The sequence below is a fragment of the Heterodontus francisci genome, chromosome 24 (assembly GCF_036365525.1).
Source record: "Heterodontus francisci isolate sHetFra1 chromosome 24, sHetFra1.hap1, whole genome shotgun sequence".
In the NCBI taxonomy this organism is placed as follows: Eukaryota; Metazoa; Chordata; class Chondrichthyes; order Heterodontiformes; family Heterodontidae; genus Heterodontus; species Heterodontus francisci.
In genome coordinates, this window is record NC_090394.1 from 21,826,050 (window position 1) to 21,846,868 (window position 20,819).

General features: G+C 44.8%; 1 protein-coding gene across 3 annotated transcripts in view; it reads right to left on the reverse strand.

Annotated features, from left to right (window-relative positions):
- Window positions 1-20,819, reverse strand: part of si:dkey-26i13.8 (kinesin-like protein KIF19) — a 209,126-nt gene that overhangs the window by 140,252 nt on the left and 48,055 nt on the right. For all 3 annotated transcript variants that reach the window (XM_068055750.1, XM_068055749.1, XM_068055748.1), the window contains exons 4-6: window positions 17,742-17,829; window positions 15,449-15,585; window positions 197-322 (exon numbers count right to left, since the gene is read on the reverse strand). In XM_068055750.1, coding sequence (XP_067911851.1) covers window positions 197-322; window positions 15,449-15,585; window positions 17,742-17,829 — 351 coding nt within the window. The remainder of the gene's footprint in view (window positions 1-196; window positions 323-15,448; window positions 15,586-17,741; window positions 17,830-20,819) is intronic.

The following is a 20,819-nucleotide window of genomic DNA, read 5'->3' on the forward strand; positions in this document are numbered from 1 at the left end:
TCCTTAAAATGTACCTCTTTGACCAAGCTTTTTCTCATCTGCACTAATATCTCCTTACATGGTTTTGTGTCAGATTTCATTTGATTATGCTCCTGTAAAGCTATTGAGATGTTTTACTACATTAAAGGCACAATATACTTGCAAATTGGTATTGTTCATCTTCTCCCCTGCTGTGTTTGTGAATTTAGGGCTGTACCTCCATAGCATTACTGGTTGAGAATTCTGTGATTCCAGCTATCTGAATCCCACCCTTGGAGTCTTCTCGCAAATCCAGAAACCCTGAGGAAGGGTTCAAGAGATCACGGATCATCTCATTGTAAATCTGAAAAGAAAAAATGGGGAAAATGTATAATGTATTACCAATGTTCTTCACTCTCACTAACTGAATATTTTTAACATCATATTATTGTTCTGCATTGGGATCACCACAACAGGCAGTATTTGAGATAGGAGAACAGATTAAACTTAGTTCTAGAGCTCCACAGATCCCTCAGGACTGAGCAGTAAAAAGCATCCTCAGGCTTGATCTCCAGTGTGTACTGAGTTAGGTGATAGTGTCGTGAATGGATGCGAGCCCCCTTGTGAACTATGTTGTGCATTTGAGTATTAATGTCAACTGCCATTTTATACAGCATGTTTTAAGTTTGTACTTCTGTGTTCTGATTGTCCAAATGGAGGAGAGAGGTCAGGTGGGACAGCCACTTGAGAAAGTCTAGCTTTAGGATCCAAGAGATCCCCATCCAACCTGTGTGGATTCGAAACTGTAACCGTTTGTGAGTACAGCCTGTCTTCGATTATACAGATGCCGTGTGCTACTGACAAATCTCCGTGCAAGAAGCCACAGCCTGTCTTCAAGCTGCATTGACTTTTCTCTCTAAGGCCTTTTCAACAAGAAAAATTAAATTGAAGCCACGTTTTGAAAAATCCAGCAAGAAACAAACCAACCCAAAGACAAGCTGCAGTAACAGCAGAAAAGGTCCAATTTCTACCTGTTTCCTCTCCATCTAAAATAAGGTGACTTCAGCAATTTAGCGGTCTCCATTATTAACTTTGAGAGTGCAAAGAAAAAGAAATTTGCAAAAGAGGTATCTCCAACAGCTCCTCCTCTATTTGGCATTTTTAATTGGTGATCTCCAACCTTTGGACACTTTTTTTTGATATTCATGGACACCAGTTTTAACTGAAATCCATATTAGCTAGTAGTTAAGATAAGTTTCTATTTAATAAATGTCCTTGCCTTTTTTATGCCTTTAACAATTACCTGAATATTTGTAAGCATACGTGGCAAAGTGAAACCCCTTCCCGAGTTTAAGAGCGTGTTAATAAACCCTACTTCTTTGTTTTAACTTTAAAATCCGTGTTGTTGAAGCAGTCATTTATTATCAGGGTTTAAGGGAGGGAAAGATATTCAATCACTAATCGAGATACGGACAGGTGGTTGCAAAAAAACAGGGAAATTTGATCAGAGAAAAAAAAATTAATTTAACTGCCTGTTCATAACATAGAAATTGGGAGCTCAAGTCCGCAATAAACCCAAATGAAATAGACCAAATTTAAGAAATGAGCTGAATCAGAAATTAAAATAAACTGATTGGAAGCCAAAAAGGGAAAATCTGGTAACCGCAAAGAATGTTCAAACAAATAAACGACCGCAGCAAAAAACCTTCTTACTCTAACATTAGAAAAAGGCACGTTTTGATTCAAAGATGTTTTTGGAGCAAGGTGATGTAACTGCTGAAACGCTGGCAACCCTGAGTACAGAGCAGTTAAAAGCTGTAGCTGGGCAGATACAAGTGAAACTGCCCAGCAAGGTGAAATGAACTGAGGTCCTAAGAGTGCTGGCTGAGCACTTAGGACCCAGTCCCATTCCGGAACAGGTAGATGAGGGCTTAACTCCTGAATCTGACCCATCTCCCATGGTCAGAATGGAACTGTCAAGTTTCAGGATGCAACTGGAGTTTCAGGAAAGAGAAAAGCAGAGAGAAATAGAGAGAGAGGAAAGAGAGAGCGAGGAAAGCGAAAAGGAAAGAAAAAAGGAAAGAGAGAGAGAGGGAAAAGAGAAAAGGAAAGAGAGAGAGGAAGAGAGAGGCAGGAGAGAGAAAGGGTTTTCCATCTACAAAAATTGGACATAGAGCTGAAGGTTTAAGCACACCGAGAGGTGAGACAGTTGGAGGCTACTCGGGAAAATCTCACTTCACCCAAACAGCCCAAATCTCCCAAACCCAGAATCAGGCTTTGAGGTGCTAAGTATACAAAGTTCGTACCAAAATTTGAAGAGAGTGAGGTGGAATTATTTTTTACTACTTTTGAGAAGGTAGCGGCACAGCTACGATGGCCATGAGAAATGTGGGCCATCGTACTTCAGGGTCAGTTAACAGGGACGGCTCAAGAGGTCTATTCTATGCTGACCCCTGAAATGTCTGATAATTACGAGCAGATCAAAGCTGCCATCCTTAGTGCTTATGAGTTAGTCCGAGAGGCACATCACCAGCAATTCAGCAATGCTCGAAAGAAACCCATGCGGACGTATTTAGAATTCGAAAGGCGAAAGCAAATCGCTTTCGACCGGTGGGTCCGATCTGTAAAATACAGCGAACCTATGAGAAATTACACAAGCTAATGTTGCTGGAGGAGTTTAAAAATTGCCTAACCCCCAACCTAAGAGTGCGCTTGGCAGCACAGAGAGTCCACACCGCTAGAGAGGCTACAGTGCTGCCGACAGCTATGACCTCACACATAGGCCTAGCAACTCAGGCAGATTCTTCCGAAGCCACCCCCAAAAAGAATGGGAGAATAAGAAGGGAGAGTGGGATAAAAAGGGAACCACACCTGGAAAGGGGAGTACAAACAAGGGTGCAAAGAGTCCACCCCAAACCCACAAAGAGAAACCCTGGAGACCAGTGTGCTCCCACTGCAACAAAGTGGGTCACTCCAGGCCAGAATGCTGGAGGCTAAGTGGAAAACCAGTGGGTCTAATAGGTCTCCGCAAGGGCAGTTCCAAGGTGGATACCCCAGTAAAGAGCTTAGCAGGACCGGCAGACGCCATCATGGTATGGCCTAGACCCTCTGAGGGAATTTCCCTCTGCGTGGCTGGACTGGACAAATTTCCCGAAAGTTACTGGAGTTTTATCCTAGAAGGAACTGTGTCCCCCTACCCTTCCCCAGAGATGAGAAAGTGCATTGTTCTGCTCAGGGATACAGGGGCGACTCAGTCCTTAATGTTAGAGAACAGCCTAAGCCTTCCCCCTGAAACCTCCATGAAAGCCAAGGCCCTGATCTGTGGAGTGGGAGGAGGTTACCGATCTGTTCCCCTCCATCGAGTCCACCTACAGTGAAACCTAGTCTCAGGCTCCATACCGTAGGAATTGTCCCAGAATTACCAGTAGCAGGGATAGACGTCCTACTGGGAAATGATTTGGCTGGTAGCAAGATAATAGCAACCCCTATAATCCTAGACTAGCCCAGCGAAACTAGGGAAACTAATCAACTACAAGAGGAAGTACCAGGGATCTTCCCTGACTGTGTAGTGACTCAGTCCCAAGCCAGACAGGCCAGATTAGTGGAAAGGGAACCAGTGCCCCAGCTGGATGAGCCAGAGCACTGGTTAGCTGAAACTTTCTTTCAGGACCTATCTGAAGGGGAGGAGGAGGTGCTCAGCTCAGCCTCCCTAATTGACGCCCAGCAGACAGATCCTGAAATAAAGCGCAGTGGAGTGACAGTGTTCCACCAGATTGCAATGCCCCAAAATACAGGCCAGAGATTTTAAGGATAGCCCATGCTATCCCGATGGCTGGACATGTGAGTACTTGGAAAACGTTAGCCCAAGGAAACGCTTTTTCCGGGCTCGTCTCAGGTCCACTATTGCAAAACCTGTCATGCTTGCCAGGTTTCAGGCAAACCCCCCCCTACCAGGCCACAATTAAACCAGTCCACCTCAAATCCATTCCGGCATTTGGCAAACCATTTGACCAAATGCTGACAGACTGTGTGGGACCAAGGCCAGTCAACCGGTGAGTGTTTACCAGAAGGTGGAAATACCTGAGGGCAGCTAGGATGAGTAGGTTGAGGAGAAGGAGACCCCGGTTGAACCCCCGCTACCAAACTGGCAAACGCCGAAGTCTTAAAAGATTTAACCAGCTGACACACCTAATCCACAAGCAGCGGGAGAATGTGTCCACCCTGCTAAAAGAAATTCAAAGGGACCTGTAAAGATCAGCCAGGATGTACCACCTCAGCAGTCCATGGCATGGATGTGGGAGACACGCCACCAGTCAGGTGGGACCCCTGCCAGCTGAGCCCTGACAAGCTAGCTGAAGTTAGATAGGAAATCCAGTACATGCTGGATAAGGATGTAGTCGAGCCTGGCCACAGTGGTTGGAGTATTCCTGTTGTCCTGGTCCTGGAACTGAATGGACCCCTATGGCCTGCTATTCCCCTGCAGAGCATAGGTCTACAGTCCAAGGTGCGCATCTGACCAGTTAAGTAGGTAGATGGGTTACCGTCAGGGGAAGGAAAGGGAACCAGCAGGCAGTGCAGGGATCCCCTGTGGCCGTTTCCCTCAACAACAGGTATACCGTTTTGGATACTGTTGGGGGGGGACGACTTACCAGGGGTAAGCAATGGGGTACAGGTCTCTGGCACAGAGTCTGTCCCTGTTGCTCAGAAGGGAAAAGGGAAGAGGAGCAGAGCATTAGTCATTGGGGACTCCATAGTTAGGGGAACAGATAGGAGGTTCTGTGGGAACGAGAGAGACTCACGGTTGGTGTGTTGCCTCCCAGGTGCCAGGGTACGTGATGTCTCCGATCGTGTTTTTGGGATCCTTAAGGGGGAGGGGGAGCACCCCCAAGTCGTGGTCCACATAGGCACCAACGACATAGGTAGGAAGAGAGATGGGGATTTAAGGCAGAAATTCAGGGAGCTAGGGTGGAAGCTTAGAGCGAGAACAACCAGAGTTGTTATCTCTGGGTTGTTGCCTGTGCCACGTGCTAGCGAAGAGAGGAATAGGGAGAGAGAGGAGTTGAACACGTGGCTGCAGGGATGGTGTAGGAGGGAGGGTTTTGGTTTCCTGGATAATTGGGGCTCTTTCTGGGGTAGGTGGGACCTCTACAAACAGGATGGTCTTCACCTGAACCAGAGGGGTACCAATATCCTGGGGGGGAGATTTGTTAGTGCTCTTCGGGGGGGTTTAAACTAAATCAGCAGGGGAATGGGAACCTAAATTGCAGTGCCAGTGTACAGGCTGTTGAGAGTAGTGAGGTAGGGGATAAGGTTACAGGGACGCAAGAGGGCACTGGCAAGCAAGAACTTGGTTTAAAGTGTGTCTACTTCAACGCCAGGAGCATCCGGAATAAGGTGGGTGAGCTTGCAGCATGGGTTGGTACCTGGGATCCTGATGTTGTGGCCATTTCGGAGACATGGGTAGAGCAGGGGCAGGAATGGATGTTGCAGGTTCCGGGATTTAGATGTTTCAGAAAGAACAGAGAAGAGGGTAAAAGAGGGGGGGGTGTGGCATTGTTAATCAAGGAAAGTATTACAGCGGCAGAAAGGACGTTTGAGGACTCGTCTACTGAGGTAGTATGGGCCGAGGTCAGAAACAGGAGAGGAGAGGTCACCCTGTTGGGAGTTTTCTATAGACCTCCGAATAGTTCCAGAGATGTAGAGGAAAGGATAGCGAAGATGATTCTCGACAGGAGCGAGAGTAACAGGGTAGTGGTTATGGGGGACTTTAACTTTCCAAATATTGACTGGAAATACTATAGTTCGAGTACTTTAGATGGGTCTGTTTTTGTCCAGTGTGTGCAGGAGGGTTTTCTGACACAGTATGTGGACAGGCCAACCAGGGGCGATGCCACATTGGATTTGGTACTGGGTAATGAACCCGGCCAGGTGTTTGATTTAGATGTAGGTGAGCACTTTGGCGATAGTGATCACAATTCGGTTAGGTTTACCTTAGCGATGGGCAGGGACAGGTATATACCGCAGGGCAAGAATTATAGCTGGGGGAAAGGAAATTATGACGTGATTAGGCAAGATTTAGGATGTGTAGGATGGGGAAGGAAACTGCAGGGGATGGGCACAAACGAAATGTGGAGCTTATTCAAGGAGCAGCTAATGCGTGTCCTTGATAAGTATGTACCTGTCAGGCAGGGAGGAAGTTGTCGAGCAAGGGAGCCGTGGTTTACTCAAGAAGTTGAAGCGCTTGTCAAGAGGAAGAGGGCGGCTTATGTTAGGATGAGACGTGAAGGCTCAGTTAGGGCGCTTGAGAGTTACAAGCTAGCCAGGAAGGATCTAAAGGGAGGGCTAAGAAGAGCAAGGAGAGGACACGAGAAGTCATTGGCGGATAGGATCAAAGAAAACCCTAAGGCTTTCTATAGGTATATCAGGAATAAACGAATGATAAGAGTTAGAACAGGGCCAATCAAGGATAGTAGTGGGAAGTTGTGTGCGGAATCAGAGGAGATAGGGGAAGCGTTAAATGAATATTTTTCGTCAGTATTTACAGTAGAGAAAGAAAATGTTGCCGAGGAGATTACTGAGATACAGCCTACTAGGCTAGATGGGATTGAGATTCACAAGGAGGAGGTGTTAGCAATTTTGGAAAGAGTGAAAATAGATAAGTCCCCTGGGCCAGATGGGATTTATCCTAGGATTCTCTGGGAAGCCAGGGAGGAGATTGCAGAGCCGTTGTTGTTGATCTTTAAGTCGTCATTGTCGACAGGAGTAGTGCCGGAGGACTGGAGGATAGCAAATGTTGTCCCCTTGTTCAAGAAGGGGAGTAGAGACAGCCCTGGTAATTATAGACCTGTGAGCCTTACTTCGGTTGTGGGTAAAATGTTGGAAAAGGTTATAAGAGACAGGATTTATAATCATCTTGAAAAGAATAAGTTCATTTGCGATAGTCAGCACGGTTTTGTGAAAGGTAGGTCGTGCCTCACAAACCTTATTGAGTTTTTCGAGAAGGTGACCAAACAGGTGGATGAGGGTAAAGCCGTGGATGTGGTGTATATGGATTTCAGTAAGGCGTTTGATAAGGTTCCCCACGGTAGGCTATTGCAGAAAATACGCAAGTATGGGGTTGAAGGTGATTTAGAGCTTTGGATCAGAAATTGGCTAGCTGAAAGAAGACAGAGGGTGGTGGTTGATGGCAAATGTTCATCCTGGAGTTTAGTTACGAGTGGTGTACCGCAAGGTTCTGTTTTGGGGCCACTGCTGTTTGTCATTTTTATAAACGACCTGGATGAGGGTGTAGAAGGGTGGGTTAGTAAATTTGCGGATGACACGAAGGTCGGTGGAGTTGTGGATAGTGTCGAAGGGTGTTGTAGGGTACAGAGGGACATAGATAGGCTGCAGAGCTGGGCTGAGAGATGGCAAATGGAGTTTAATGCGGAGAAGTGTGAGGTGATTCACTTTGGAAGGAGTAACAGCAATGCAGAGTACTGGGCTAATGGGAAGATTCTTGGTAGTGTAGATGAGCAGAGAGATCTTGGTATCCAGGTACATAAATCCCTGAAAGTTGCTACCCAGGTTAATAGGGCTGTTAAGAAGGCATATGGTGTGTTAGCTTTTATTAGTAGGGGGATCGAGTTTCAGAGCCACGGGGTCATGATGCAGCTGTACAAAACTCTGGTGAGGCCGCACCTGGAGTATTGCGTGCAGTTCTGGTCACCGCATTATAGGAAGGATGTCGAAGCTTTGGAAAGGGTGCAGAGGAGATTTACTAGGATGTTGCCTGGTATGGAAGGAAGGTCTTACGAGGAAAGGCTGAGGGACTTGGGGTTGTTTTCGTTAGAGAGAAGGAGGAGGAGAGGTGACTTAATAGAGACATACAAGATAATCAGAGGGTTAGATAGGGTGGATAGTGAGAGTCTTTTTCCTCGGATGAGGATGGCAAACACGAGGGGACATAGCTTTAAGTTGAGGGGTGAAAGATATAGGACAGATGTCAGAGGTAGTTTCTTTACGCAGAGAGTAGTAGGGGCGTGGAACGCCCTGCCTGCAACAGTAGTAGACTCGCCAACTTTAAGGGCATTTAAGTGGTCATTGGATAGACATATGGATGTAAATGGAATAGTGTAGGTCAGATGATCGGCGCAACATCGAGGGCCGAAGGGCCTGTACTGCGCTGTAATATTCTAATTCTAATTCTAATTCTAGTGTTCATACAGCAAATACATCAGTCAGAAAGTGGAACCAGCATCCATCGTCCATAATTTACCAGAGATGTGAAAACACTCCTACAAAGGTGACACTATCAAGGCTTCGCCCAGGTGACCCTGACTTTCTGTCCAGTGAGGCCATATCAGTAATTAGAGGTGTGCTTCAAGAGGACTTAGGGAACTTGTGCGAAAAGAGAGTAGCTGGAGCAGGAGCACATTCACCAAAAACCTGCTCATCTTCTATCCCTACCTGGGATAGAGGTGGACCGGAATCCATCAATGAGCTCATCCAGCTTGGTGCATCTGCTTGTACATACAGCCACAGAAAGAGCACAGACCTACCTGAATTTTATCAGAATAGTGTCAAGCAATCAGAGCAAAAATTGAAGACATTGAACCAAGGGAAAAATGGGATTTGCTCTTTTCCTGCTAGTTCTGTCACTGTACCTGTACCTGACATTATTCAGGAAGAAATGCTGAAACCAGGAAGGTCTGCTGACAACTTGCCTTCCAGAAATCATTCCCCTGTATTAGACACTAATGTTCTGCAGCCTGGGAAATCTATATGGCACTGTATTGGGAACCCAAAGCTAGTCCCAAACTTTATCACCCTAGCCGCCCCACTAATAGAGGCACCAACACAAAAAAGCAAAGGTGATATGCACAGAGGCGTGCCAAGAGGCGTTTAAAAAAATTGAAAGTCATCTTTGTGAATGAGCCTGTATTAGCTCCCCCAGACTTCAGCAAACCTTTAAGTATGAATGAGTGATTGAATGAAAACCCCATTTATTACTTTATTTCTTTTCAATGAAAACCATGTAAAGAAAAAATGAAGTAGAATTATTTTTTTTCCCCGAGGGGTAAAGGTGTCATGAATGGATGCGAACCCCCTTGTGAATTGTGTTGTGCATTTGAGTATTAATGTCAACCGTCATTTTATACAGTATGTTTTAAGTTTGTACTTCTGTGTTCTGATTATCAAAATGGAGGAGAGAGGTCAGCTGGGTCAGCCTCTTGAGAAGTGTGTAGCTTTAGGACCCAGGAGATCCCTATACAACCTGTGTGGACTAGAAACTGTAACCGTTTGTGAGTACAGCCTGTCCTCTATTATACAGCTGCCGTGTGCTAGAGACACAACTGCAAGAAGCCACAACTTGTCTTGAAGCTGCATTGACTTTTCTCTCTAAGGCCTTTTCAACAAGAAAAATTAAAGAGAAGCCACACTTTGAAAAATCCAGCAAGAAAAAACCCAACCCGAAGACAAGCTGCAGTAACAATAGAAAAGGTCTGATTTCTACCCATTTCCTCTCCATCTAAAATAAGGTGACTTTGGCAATTTAGCAGTCTCCATTATTACCTTTGAGAGTGCAAAGAAAAATAAATTTGCAAAAGAGGTATTTTCAACAGCTCCTCCTCTATTTGGCATTTTTAATTGGTGATCTCCAACTTTTGGACACTTTTTTTGATATTCATGGACACTAGTTTTAACTGAAATCCATATTAGCTAGTAGTTAAGTTTCTATTTACTAAATGTCCTTGCCTTTTTTATGCCTTCAACTTTTCCCTGAATATTTGTAAGCATGTGTGGCAAAGTTAAACCCCTTCCCGAGTTTAACAGTGTGTTAATAAACCCCACTTCTCTGTTTTAACTTTAAAATCCATGCTGTTGAAGTGGTCATTTATTATCAGAGTTTAAGGGAGGAAAAGAAATTCAATCACTAATCTAGTTACGGACAGGTGGTTGAAAAAAAGAGAAATTTGATCAGAGGGAAAAAAATTAATTTAACTGCCTATTCATAATAATATTAAAAGAGCTACTGTTGGCTTCAGTATCCCTGGTCTGGGGAAGGTAAAATCAGCCTGGGTTCCCTCCTGGCTGTTATCCAGTGATAGTTTGAAATTGTGTGGATGCAAACATTGGGTAGGGACTGGACCTTTCTCCCCTCCCCCACACTGTGTTTAAATAACATTCCAACACTGTCTAATTAAAATGCACTTGCAGATTTTGAGGTTAAGCATATGTTTGTAAGATTACCATATTCAACTAGGTACTAAAAATATACTGAATTGAAAACATTCCTCTACCTCCTCCCTCTACCCCTCCCCCTTGCATCCCCTCCTCCCACCGGCACCATCCTACACCTGTGTAGGGGCCCCAACAACCCCGCTGCCTTGTGGGCGTCTCAGGAGAGACCAAGGCTAAGGGAGTAAACCCTAACAGATAATCCGGAGCGGAACCCCGTAGGCGGTCATGTGTCACCTTTGGCATGTTTCCGGCAGTTCCTGCAGCCATACTGGTGCCAAACGTCGTGTCCTGCACTCCTTTGGACCCCACCAGAAAGGCCGAGAGGGGGGTTTTGACGACTGGGCAACTCTCAACCTCCATAAATTTGCCCAGGCATGCGCCATGGAGAGGTCACTCCATAGTTGCCTCACAGCGACTAAAACAACACGGAAGGCAGCAGTTACGGGTTATAAGTCCAGATAAATTGGCGTAGAAACTGGGCGCCACGGGTTGCCTTTGTCGGTGGGAGAGGTCATTGCACCTCACTGGACAGCTACCGCCCGCCTCAAACCGGGCAGCCCCCGGTCAATAAGGTTCTGTCCCGCCACAGTCTGCCTGCTTCAATGGGTGCTTGGAGCTCAGGGTCATTGCCTGAAAGGTGGACTGATACACCGCACCAAACAACATGAAAAAAGGAAAGAAGGTACCAGCCCTTCGCTTTGCAAGCTGGAACGTCAGAACTATGTGTCCTGGCCTGTCGGAAGACCTTACACAAATCAACCATTCTCGGAAGACCGCCATCATTAACAACGAGCTCAGTAGATTCAATGTGGACATTGCAGCACTTCAGGAGACTCGCCTCCCCGCGAGTGGCTCTCTAGCAGAGCAAGACTACACCTTCTTCTGGCAGGGCAGGGATCCTGAAGAACCAAGACAGCATGGAGTGGGCTTCGCCATCAGAAACTCCTTGCTCAGCATGATAGAGCCTCCCTCAAATGGCTCGGAACGCATACTGTCCATCCGACTGCTCACCACCTCTGGTCCAGTACACCTACTCAGCATCTATGCTCCAACACTCTGCTCCCCACCTGAAGCTAAAGACCAGTTCTATGAACAACTCCATAACATCATTAGCAGCATCCCCAACACCGAACACCTATTCCTGCTGGGGGACTTTAATGCCAGGGTTGGGGCCGACCATGACTCATGGCCCTCCTGCCTTGGGCGCTATGGCGTTGGAAGGATGAATGAGAACGGGCAGAGACTGCTTGAGTTGTGTACCTATCATAACCTCTGCATCACCAACTCGTTCTTTCACACTAAACCCTGTCACCAGGTTTCATGGAGGCACCCAAGATCGCGTCGTTGGCACCAGCTAGACCTCATTGTCACAAGGCGAGCTGCCTTAAACAGTGTTCAAATCACACGCAGCTTCCACAGTGCGGACTGCGACACCGACCACTCCCTGGTGTGCAGCAAGGTTAGACTCAGACCAAAGAAGTTGCATCATTCCAAGCAGAAGGGCCACCCGCGCATCAACACGAGCAGAATTTCTCACCCACAGCTGTTACAAAAATTTCTAAATTCACTTGTAACAGCCCTTCAAAACACTCCCACAGGGGATGCTGAGACCAAGTGGGCCCACATCAGAGACGCCATCTATGAGTCAGCTTTGACCACCTACGGCAAAAGTGCGAAGAGAAATGCAGACTGGTTTCAATCTCATAATGAAGAGCTGGAACCTGTCATAGCCGCTAAGCGCATTGCACTGTTGAACTACAAGAAAGCCCCCAGCGATTTAACATCCGCAGCACTTAAAGCAGCCAGAAGTACTGCACAAAGAACAGCTAGGCGTTGCGCAAACGACTACTGGCAACACCTATGTAGTCATATTCAGTTGGCCTCAGACACCGGAAACATCAGAGGAATGTATGATGGCATGAAGAGAGCTCTTGGGCGAACCATCAAGAAGATCGCCCCCCTCAAATCTAAATCGGGGGACATAATCACTGACCAACGCAAACAGATGGACCGCTGGGTTGAGCACTACCTAGAACTGTACTCCAGGGAGAATGCTGTCACTGAGACTGCCCTCAATGCAGCCCAGCCTCTACCAGTCATGGATGAGCTGGACATACAGCCAACCAAATCGGAACTCAGTGATGCCATTGATTCTCTAGCCAGCGGAAAAGCCCCTGGGAAGGACAGCATTACCCCTGAAATAATCAAGAGTGCCAAGCCTGCTATACTCTCAGCACTACATGAACTGCTATGCCTGTGCTGGGACGAGGGAGCAGTAACTCAGGACATGCGCGATGCCAATATCATCACCCTCTATAAAAACAAAGGTGACCGCGGTGACTGCAACAACTACCGTGGAATCTCCCTGCTCAGCATAGTGGGGAAAGTCTTTGCTCGAGTCGCTCTGAACAGGCTCCAGAAGCTGGCTGAGCGCGTCTACCCTGAGGCACAGTGTGGCTTTCGTGCAGAGAGATCGACCATTGACATGCTGTTCTCCCTTCATCAGATACAGGAGAAATGCCGTGAACAACAGATGCCCCTCTACATTGCTTTCATTGATCTCACCAAAGCCTTTGACCTCGTCAGCAGACGTGGTCTCTTCAGACTACTAGAAAAGCTCGGATGTCCACCAAAGCTACTAAGTATCATCACCTCATTCCATGACAATATGAAATGGCACAATTCAACATGGTGGCTCCTCATCAGAGCCCTTTCCTATCCTGAGTGGTGTGAAACAGGGCTGTGTTCTCGCACCCACACTTCTTGGGGTTTTCTTCTCCCTGCTGCTTTCACATGCGTTCAAATCCTCTGAAGAAGGAATTTTCCTCCACACAAGATCAGGGGGCAGGTTGTTCAACCTTGCCCGTCTAAGAGCGGTCCAAAGTACGGAAAGTCCTCATCAGAGAACTCCTCTTTGCTTACGATGCTGCTTTAACATCTCACACTGAAGAGTGCCTGCAGAGTTTCATCGACAGGTTTGCGGCTGCCTGCAATGAATTTGGCCTAACCATCAGCCTCAAGAAAACGAACATCATGGGACAGGACGTCAGAAATGCTCCATCCATCAATATTGGCGACCACGCTCTGGAAGTGGTTCAAGAATTCACCTACCTAGGCTCAACTATCACCAGTAACCTGTCTCTAGATGCAGAAATCAACAAGCGCATGGGAAAGGCTTCCACTGCTATGTCCAGATTGGCCAAGAGAGTGTGGGAAAATGGCGCACTGACACGGAACACAAAAGTCCGAGTGTATCAGGCCTGTGTCCTCAGTACCTTGCTCTACGGCAGCGAGGCCTGGACAACGTATGCCAGCCAAGAGCGACGTCTCAATTCATTCCATCTTCGCTGCCTTCGGAGAATACTTGGCATTGGGTGGCAGGACTATATCTCCAACACAGAAGTCCTTGAAGCGGCCAACACCCCCAGCTTATACACACTACTGAGTCAGCGGCGCTTGAGATGGCTTGGCCATGTGAGCCGCATGGAAGATGGCAGGATCCCCAAAGACACATTGTGCAGCGAGCTCGCCACTGGTATCAGACCCACCGGCCGTCCATGTCTCCGCTATAAAGACGTCTGCAAACGCGACATGAAATCGTGTGACATTGATCACAAGTCGTGGGAGTCAGTTGCCAGCGATCGCCAGAGCTGGCGGGCAGCCATAAAGACAGGGCTAAATTGTGGCGAGTCGAAGAGACTTAGTAGTTGGCAGGAAAAAAGACAGAGGCGCAAGGGGAGAGCCAACTGTGCAACAGCCCCGACAAACAAATTTCTCTGCAGCACCTGTGGAAGAGCCTGTCACTCCAGAATTGGCCTTTATAGCCACTCCAGGCGCTGCTTCACAAACCACTGACTACCTCCAGGCGTGTATCCATTGTCTCTCGAGATAAGGAGGCCCAAAAGAAAAGAAAAGAAAGAATATTCAACTAGGTACTAAAAATATACTGAATTGAAAACACTGAATCAAAACGCTCTACTCACCTAATCCAATCACAATTAAAAATTCAGTTTGTGTCGACCTTTTATTTCCTGACCAATTTTATTTCTGCTTATAATTTTACTAACATTCTTGATGAGCTAAACATTTGTACTGAGAGTTTTTGCTTTGGGCAATCTATGATCAGGGCACAAATTGTACTCCAAATTATGGTAGTTTGAAGAAGTGTTTCTTTTTGCTCAAATTTCTATTCCAACTCATTTGCACATCGCCAAACAAAAAGACTTCCATGAAACCAGTGCAATCAGGCAGTATTTTTGAACATAATGAATATTTAATCCACAATGAGCAATAAATGAACATTTCAGTGCAGTATTAAGAGAGTGCTGAGTTGTTAGAAGTGCTGTTCTTCAAATAAGATTTTAACTCAGGCCTGTTCAAGTGAATATAAAAGATCCCACAGCATCAGCCAACAAAAAGCAGGGAGTTCTTCCAGTGTCTTGGCCAACATTCGCTCTTCAACCATCACCTGCTCATTTATTTATTCAAGGGGATATGAGGATAGTGCAGGAAAAAGGCATTGAAGTGGATGATCAGCCATGATCGTATTGAATGGTGGACCAGGCTCGATGGGCTGAATGGCCTACTCCTAATCCTATGTTCCAATGTTTATGGGATCTTTGTTGTGTGCAATGGGCTGCTGCATTTACCTGCACAACAATGACTGCCTTCCAAACCATTTCACTGGTTGTGAAGTGCTTCAAATCTGATGGGGTGAAAATGCACTAAAAAAACGCAAGTTCTTTTTTCTTTCTGATCAGAGAGGGTGTTGAAGTTAGCGAATAATCAGCCATTTACTGATATTATCCGAAAGGGCAAGATTAAATGACAGCAGCACTTCAAAAGAGAACTTTTCTTTCCTTTCCCCTCCTTTCTAACTTTCTCTCCTTTACTGAAAGTACTGACTAATCCTGGGGCACTGTTCAATGGTGCCATTGCCCTCAGGTGCCTTGCCAGAATGGTGATTCTTCGTGTGTGATCCCAAACAGTACGTTGTACCTGGGGGCATTACAGTCAATCCTGATCCAGCAATCATCAAGCATCCACACTTCCCAGCAGGAATGGGATCCAAAAATCCATAGTCTAGGAGGCGCTCAGGACAAAGGCAGGTACCCTGCTGATATTAACCAGCTCAGCACTGCCCAGGCATCAAACATGGGACCTACCTGCTCTGTCTGGCTCAGTACCACACTTGATAGTATATTGATATTTAATAACAGCATCACTAGAGCCCCCCAAGTTTCTGGTTGAGTAGGTTTGGATTTACCTCCAAGTAAGACATGGAGACATTATACTGCATGTTTTTACTTGTAGCTTCGATTGCCTTGAAGAGATCATTCAGCGTTTGGACATAGATTCCAGGCTTACAGTCCACCCCCAGCATGGTGTAAGTCTTGCCAGCTCCTGTATGAAATAAAACGCTTGTCGTTAATTATATCTTACAATGGTAGTGCATTTGCCTGTGGATTAGATGGTGGTAAATTGCTATTGCCTCAGATAGATTTATACTTGTATCAATATCAGTTTGGCAGGAAATGGCTGCAGCAAGTGGAAAAATATTCACACTGAATGGAGAAGCTGCTCTGAGATTGGGTTTCATATATATTGCAAAACAGGGCTGAAAATGTTGTTCTGTATGTGGTCTTTGCTTTACCTACCATAAGAAAACTTCACACTACTAAAGGTGGCAAAAGTGTAAAAATGTATGAATTCGCAATGATATTTCTCACTTTAATCAGCATGTATACATAAAAGCAACAAGTTATTTGGGGGGATGGAGGGTGGACATCCACCTCCAAATGTTTGTTAACAAATGCCAACCAAACAATTTGGCTCATGGGTTCATATGGAAAAGGGATACGGCACACTCGAACTGCACCAGTTAAACATCTTCTAAAGGAAATAAAGAAGCACGCATACCACCTGATTGGCTGATGCAACTGGAATCACTTGAGGCTACCTGGAAAGACATGGTGGCATAAAAATTCAGTGCTGTGGTCACTTTACCAGCCAGTGACAGGGACAAGTGGTTAATATGGGTCATAAATCTGCAGCCAGCAGGTGCCATTAACTCCCCAAGGGGAACAGTTTTCCAACGCAGTGTCTCTCTAAGAAGTCATGACCTCTAAGTTCAGTAAACCCTGTGGAGTGCGTGTATACGTGTCAGTTGTAGCTGCCCTCTGTGATGGCCCACTCTCCTAGTTTCCATCCTTGTTTCCTCCATATTCTCCTCTTTATAATATAGGAATAAGGAACTCCATTATCACCACTGCCCCTCTAAAATAGTAAATTGTATTAGTACTCACTTTTAATTCTGTAAGTATTAGAAAGGTAAGTGCCCTGGGTGTAAAAGGCTCCAAAAAATCAGAGACCCTTGCATCTGAGACAATGTCCTAGAAAATAGGGTCTCCATTCAGCTTTACCGTAAACACCCAAAAGGAGTGGCTTTACCAAGGAAAATCAAAGCTTAAAGTTACCTCAGAGTTCCATCTACTTTTCTTTCTGTTTGATTTCCTATATGTAAGGGGGAGATGATTTACAGCACATGACTTCCAAAATCCTACCCTATTCCATCGTCAGCCTTCACTCTGCAGCCAATCTAAGATCCTCCATTGCCAGGGGACTTCAGCAGATATTTGCAGCCATCCATACATCTGGACTTAACCTTCTCTAACTTGTTGTTTCACATTATGGGGATTTGAAAGGCTGCCTTCTTGTAAAACCTCTCCTCTAGAAGAGGTAAATGAATTTGGAGACTCTAAAAATGGATTAGAATGTATTTTATCATAACAGAAGTCTGGAGATAGAGTGCTCTTTTTGCCTTTACGTGCTTAAGAGTTCATAAGGAAGACATCAGTTGGATTCTCTTGAAACCACATTCCAAACATTCACCCACTGCAAATTCTACATGGATGTCAGATTTAATGTTTAATGATCTCCTTCCCCAAACTGATATTTTACAACAGGCTCACTTTCTTGAAAATACTGGACAGGAGATCTACAGGTCCATCTAGCTTGTCCCATATGGTCATGATGCCTAACGTGATGCTCCCTATCCATCTGTAGTCATTTAACCTTTTAAGACCCAAGCTTGGCATCACCTAATCATTCCTGATCTAATCATTGTAACTTGTATTGTTTCTTACCTGTATGTGTCCTATCATATGGTCCTCAAGTGTCATTTGTCTCAGTTGGTAACACTCTTATCTCTGAGTTAGAAACTTGTGGGTTCAAACCCCACTCCAGGATTTGAGCACACAATCCAGGCTGGCACTTCAGTGAAGTACTGAGCGATTGTCAGAAGTCCTGTCCTTTGAGTGTGGTTGAAGCTCCATCAAGTAGACTTCAAATACCCCACAGCATTCCTTTGAGGAAAAGCTATGAATTCTCCTGATGTTGTGTCCAATATTATTCCTTCAAATACCACCAAAGAAACATCCAGATTAACTGGTCATTCATCACTTTGCTGTGTGAAAAATGTTCCCCTACGCAAGTGTGCTGAACTTCAAAATAATAAACTACGTGCTCGACCAAGTCTTAAAATGAACTGCCCACACTACCTGTAGGTCCATATGCAAACACCGTAGCATTATATCCAGAAATGACACCTTTAATCAGGTCCTTAGTAGTGGCCAGGTAAACATCCTCCTAAAAGAATAATAAGCACAATAAAGAAAACAGTTTTAGTGTGCATCTGCAGAAATATAGAGATTAGTCTTTATGCCCATGCAGTATTAATGGATCTAGGAATTTTTAGAATGTATTAATATTGGTCACATATTCAATAAAATTATAGTTATAGTATACCAGTATAAAAGGGGCCACTTTTGAGGTATATGGTTTCTATATACAGGTATGAATACAAACAATAAATTAGGTGTTTATCTCTCAGGGTGAACTATTTTATTCAATAGTTATAACAATTTAATTGTGCTTATCAAAATGAGGAATGACAGTTATGATAACCAGGATGTCACAGATAACACAAGCCTCATCATCATGCTCTCCTCTCTGGCTACCCAATGGCATTCTTCCATTCAGGTCTTGCAATACCCAGCTCCACCATCTCAGCTTTGGCCTTCCTTGTGATCTTTTCATATACTCAATTACTGCAACATCTTCCTTGTTCCAATTCTATCCTGCAAGTGTTTCCATTCCCTTGCAGAGATCCATATCTCAGTACTGTGTGGAGTCTTGAGTGGATATTAGTCTCACACACTCTCCTTTTTACATCCATTGAGACTTAAATCTCTCTTTCCAACAGTGGTTCTCTTGTATATCCATGAATACAACCTCAACATCAACTTTCCAGAGGCAAAGATTATGTCCAGAGTACAAGGAAAAGGATAGAAATATGAAGGAAGGCTGAAGAAAGCAAGAATTAATCAAGAAGAGGTCAAAATGAGGATGCCTTTATATCTACCTGACAGATAGCAGTGCTGAAAAATAGAAAATGATTCCACTAGGCACAGTACCAGTACCAAGCACTCCCAGTCACCAGTACTGGCAGTCGAGTCTTCAGCTGCCTAGGCACGAAGCTTTAGAATTCCCTCTCTAAATCTCTCTGTCTCTCCACCTCCCCTTTTAAAATGACTGAGCTTTTGATCACCTGTCCTAATATCTCCTTATGTGGCTGGGTGTCCCGTGGAAGCACCTTGGAACATTTTGCTATGTTAAAGGCATTATATATATGGAAGACCTTGCTAATATACTACAGACAAATCGATGTAAATTTAAACTCCCAATCTGCGTTAATATCAATTTTACAGAATCCCTTTAAACTATACCAATCTGATTTTTCTTCCATAACCCATACTTAGTGAGATTGTCAAATTAATTAGTTAAATTAATTATAGTCGTTTAGTAGTACAGAACTTGAGTATTGCTGAAAATAGAGATATGTTGTCGAAGCTTTTGCACTCATCTGGACAATCACAAGAATAAACAATGAAAGGGAAAACAATAACTTATTCTGTATGAGTATAGAGTGCTGATTGGTTTGCAAGTGAACTCTGATTGGTAGAGACATTGCCATGGCGAATGCATCAGTTTACGGTGACTGACAGTCAACTGTTAAGCTTTGTTTAAATTTTAAACCAGGCAAGTTGACTCTGATTGGTCAAGGCATTGCCCTGAGGAATGAACCAGCGAATGGCTGTCACTTATTTTGTTCAGCTGAAACAGGCACAACGTTTGTACATATTCTTTCAGTGTGCAAAGAACAGGGCCCTGTGTATTAATATATGTAGCTTCCAGTCCGTGCAAATGCGCCACACTGCAAGCCGGACTGACAATCTTAAATTGGTTGTCAGCGGAATTCTTAGCAGACTGTGGATTATTTAGCAAATGTCATCCAATCGTGGAATCACATCTAATGTTGGACACTGTGTTTTGAGTTTTTGCATGCACAGGCTGTTTGGGTACGGCCCGTACCTTGCCTGTTGTAAACAACAGAAGGGACATGTTGTTTAATACGATCCGCCAGTCTTTGGGATGTACGGCCTATATGCCTAGCCTCACATTGGCATTGAAATTCATATATCACATTACTCATTTGCTACTATGCTGTAGCAACACGTGTGGTGTTCACCACTAAAAGGAGGATGCTGCCATCAAGCCAAAAAGATGTCCTGCCTATCACACAAATGAATAAAGTGATATATGAATTTCAATGCCAGTGTGATGCTAGGTATATAGACCGTACATCCCAAAGATTGGCGGATCATATAAAAACAACATGTCCCTTCTGTTGTTTGCAACGGGCAGGGTACAGGCCGTACCTAAACAGGGCGTGCTTGCAAAAACTCAAAACACAGTGCCCAACATTAGATGTGATTCCACGATTGGATAACATTTGCTAAATAATCCTCAATGTGCTAAGAATTACGCTGTCAACCAATTTAAGATTGTCAGCAGGGCTCGCAGTGTGGCGCATTTGCACATACTGGAAGCTACATATATTAATACACAGGGCCCTGTTCTTTGCAGACAGAAAGAACATGTACAAACATTGCTCCTGTTTCAGTTGAACAAAATAAGTGACATCCATTCGCTGGTTCATTCCTCAGGGCAATGCCTTGACCAATCAGAGTCAAGCTGCCTGGTTTAAAATTTTAAACAAAGCTTGGCAGTTGACTGTCAGTCACTGTAAACTGGTGGCTTCGCCATGGCAATGTCTCTACCAATCAGAGTTCATTTGCCAACCAATCAGCACTCTCTTCTCATATAGTATAAGTTGTTGTTTTCCCTTACATTGGTTATTCTTGCAATTGTCCTGATGAGTGCAAGACGAAAAGCTTCGACAACATGTCTCAATTTTCAGCAATACTTAAATTAATTAATTTATGTTAACATAAAAGGGAACCCAAAAATCTTCTACTGGAATAAAAGAACAAAGAAAATTACAGCACAGGAACAGGCCCTTCGGCCCTCCAAGCCTGCGCCGAATGTAAGTAGTAAGCAGTTGGTAAGAGGTGGAGTGGGGCCTATTAAGAACAAAAAGAGTAAGATATGCTTCAAGGCGCATGGCGGGCTAGAATACCTCATGAGTACTTTGTATCATTGTGTACTAAGGAAGACAAATCTTTTTTTAATTCTTTCACAGAATGTGGGCATCGCTAGGCCAGCATTTATTGCCC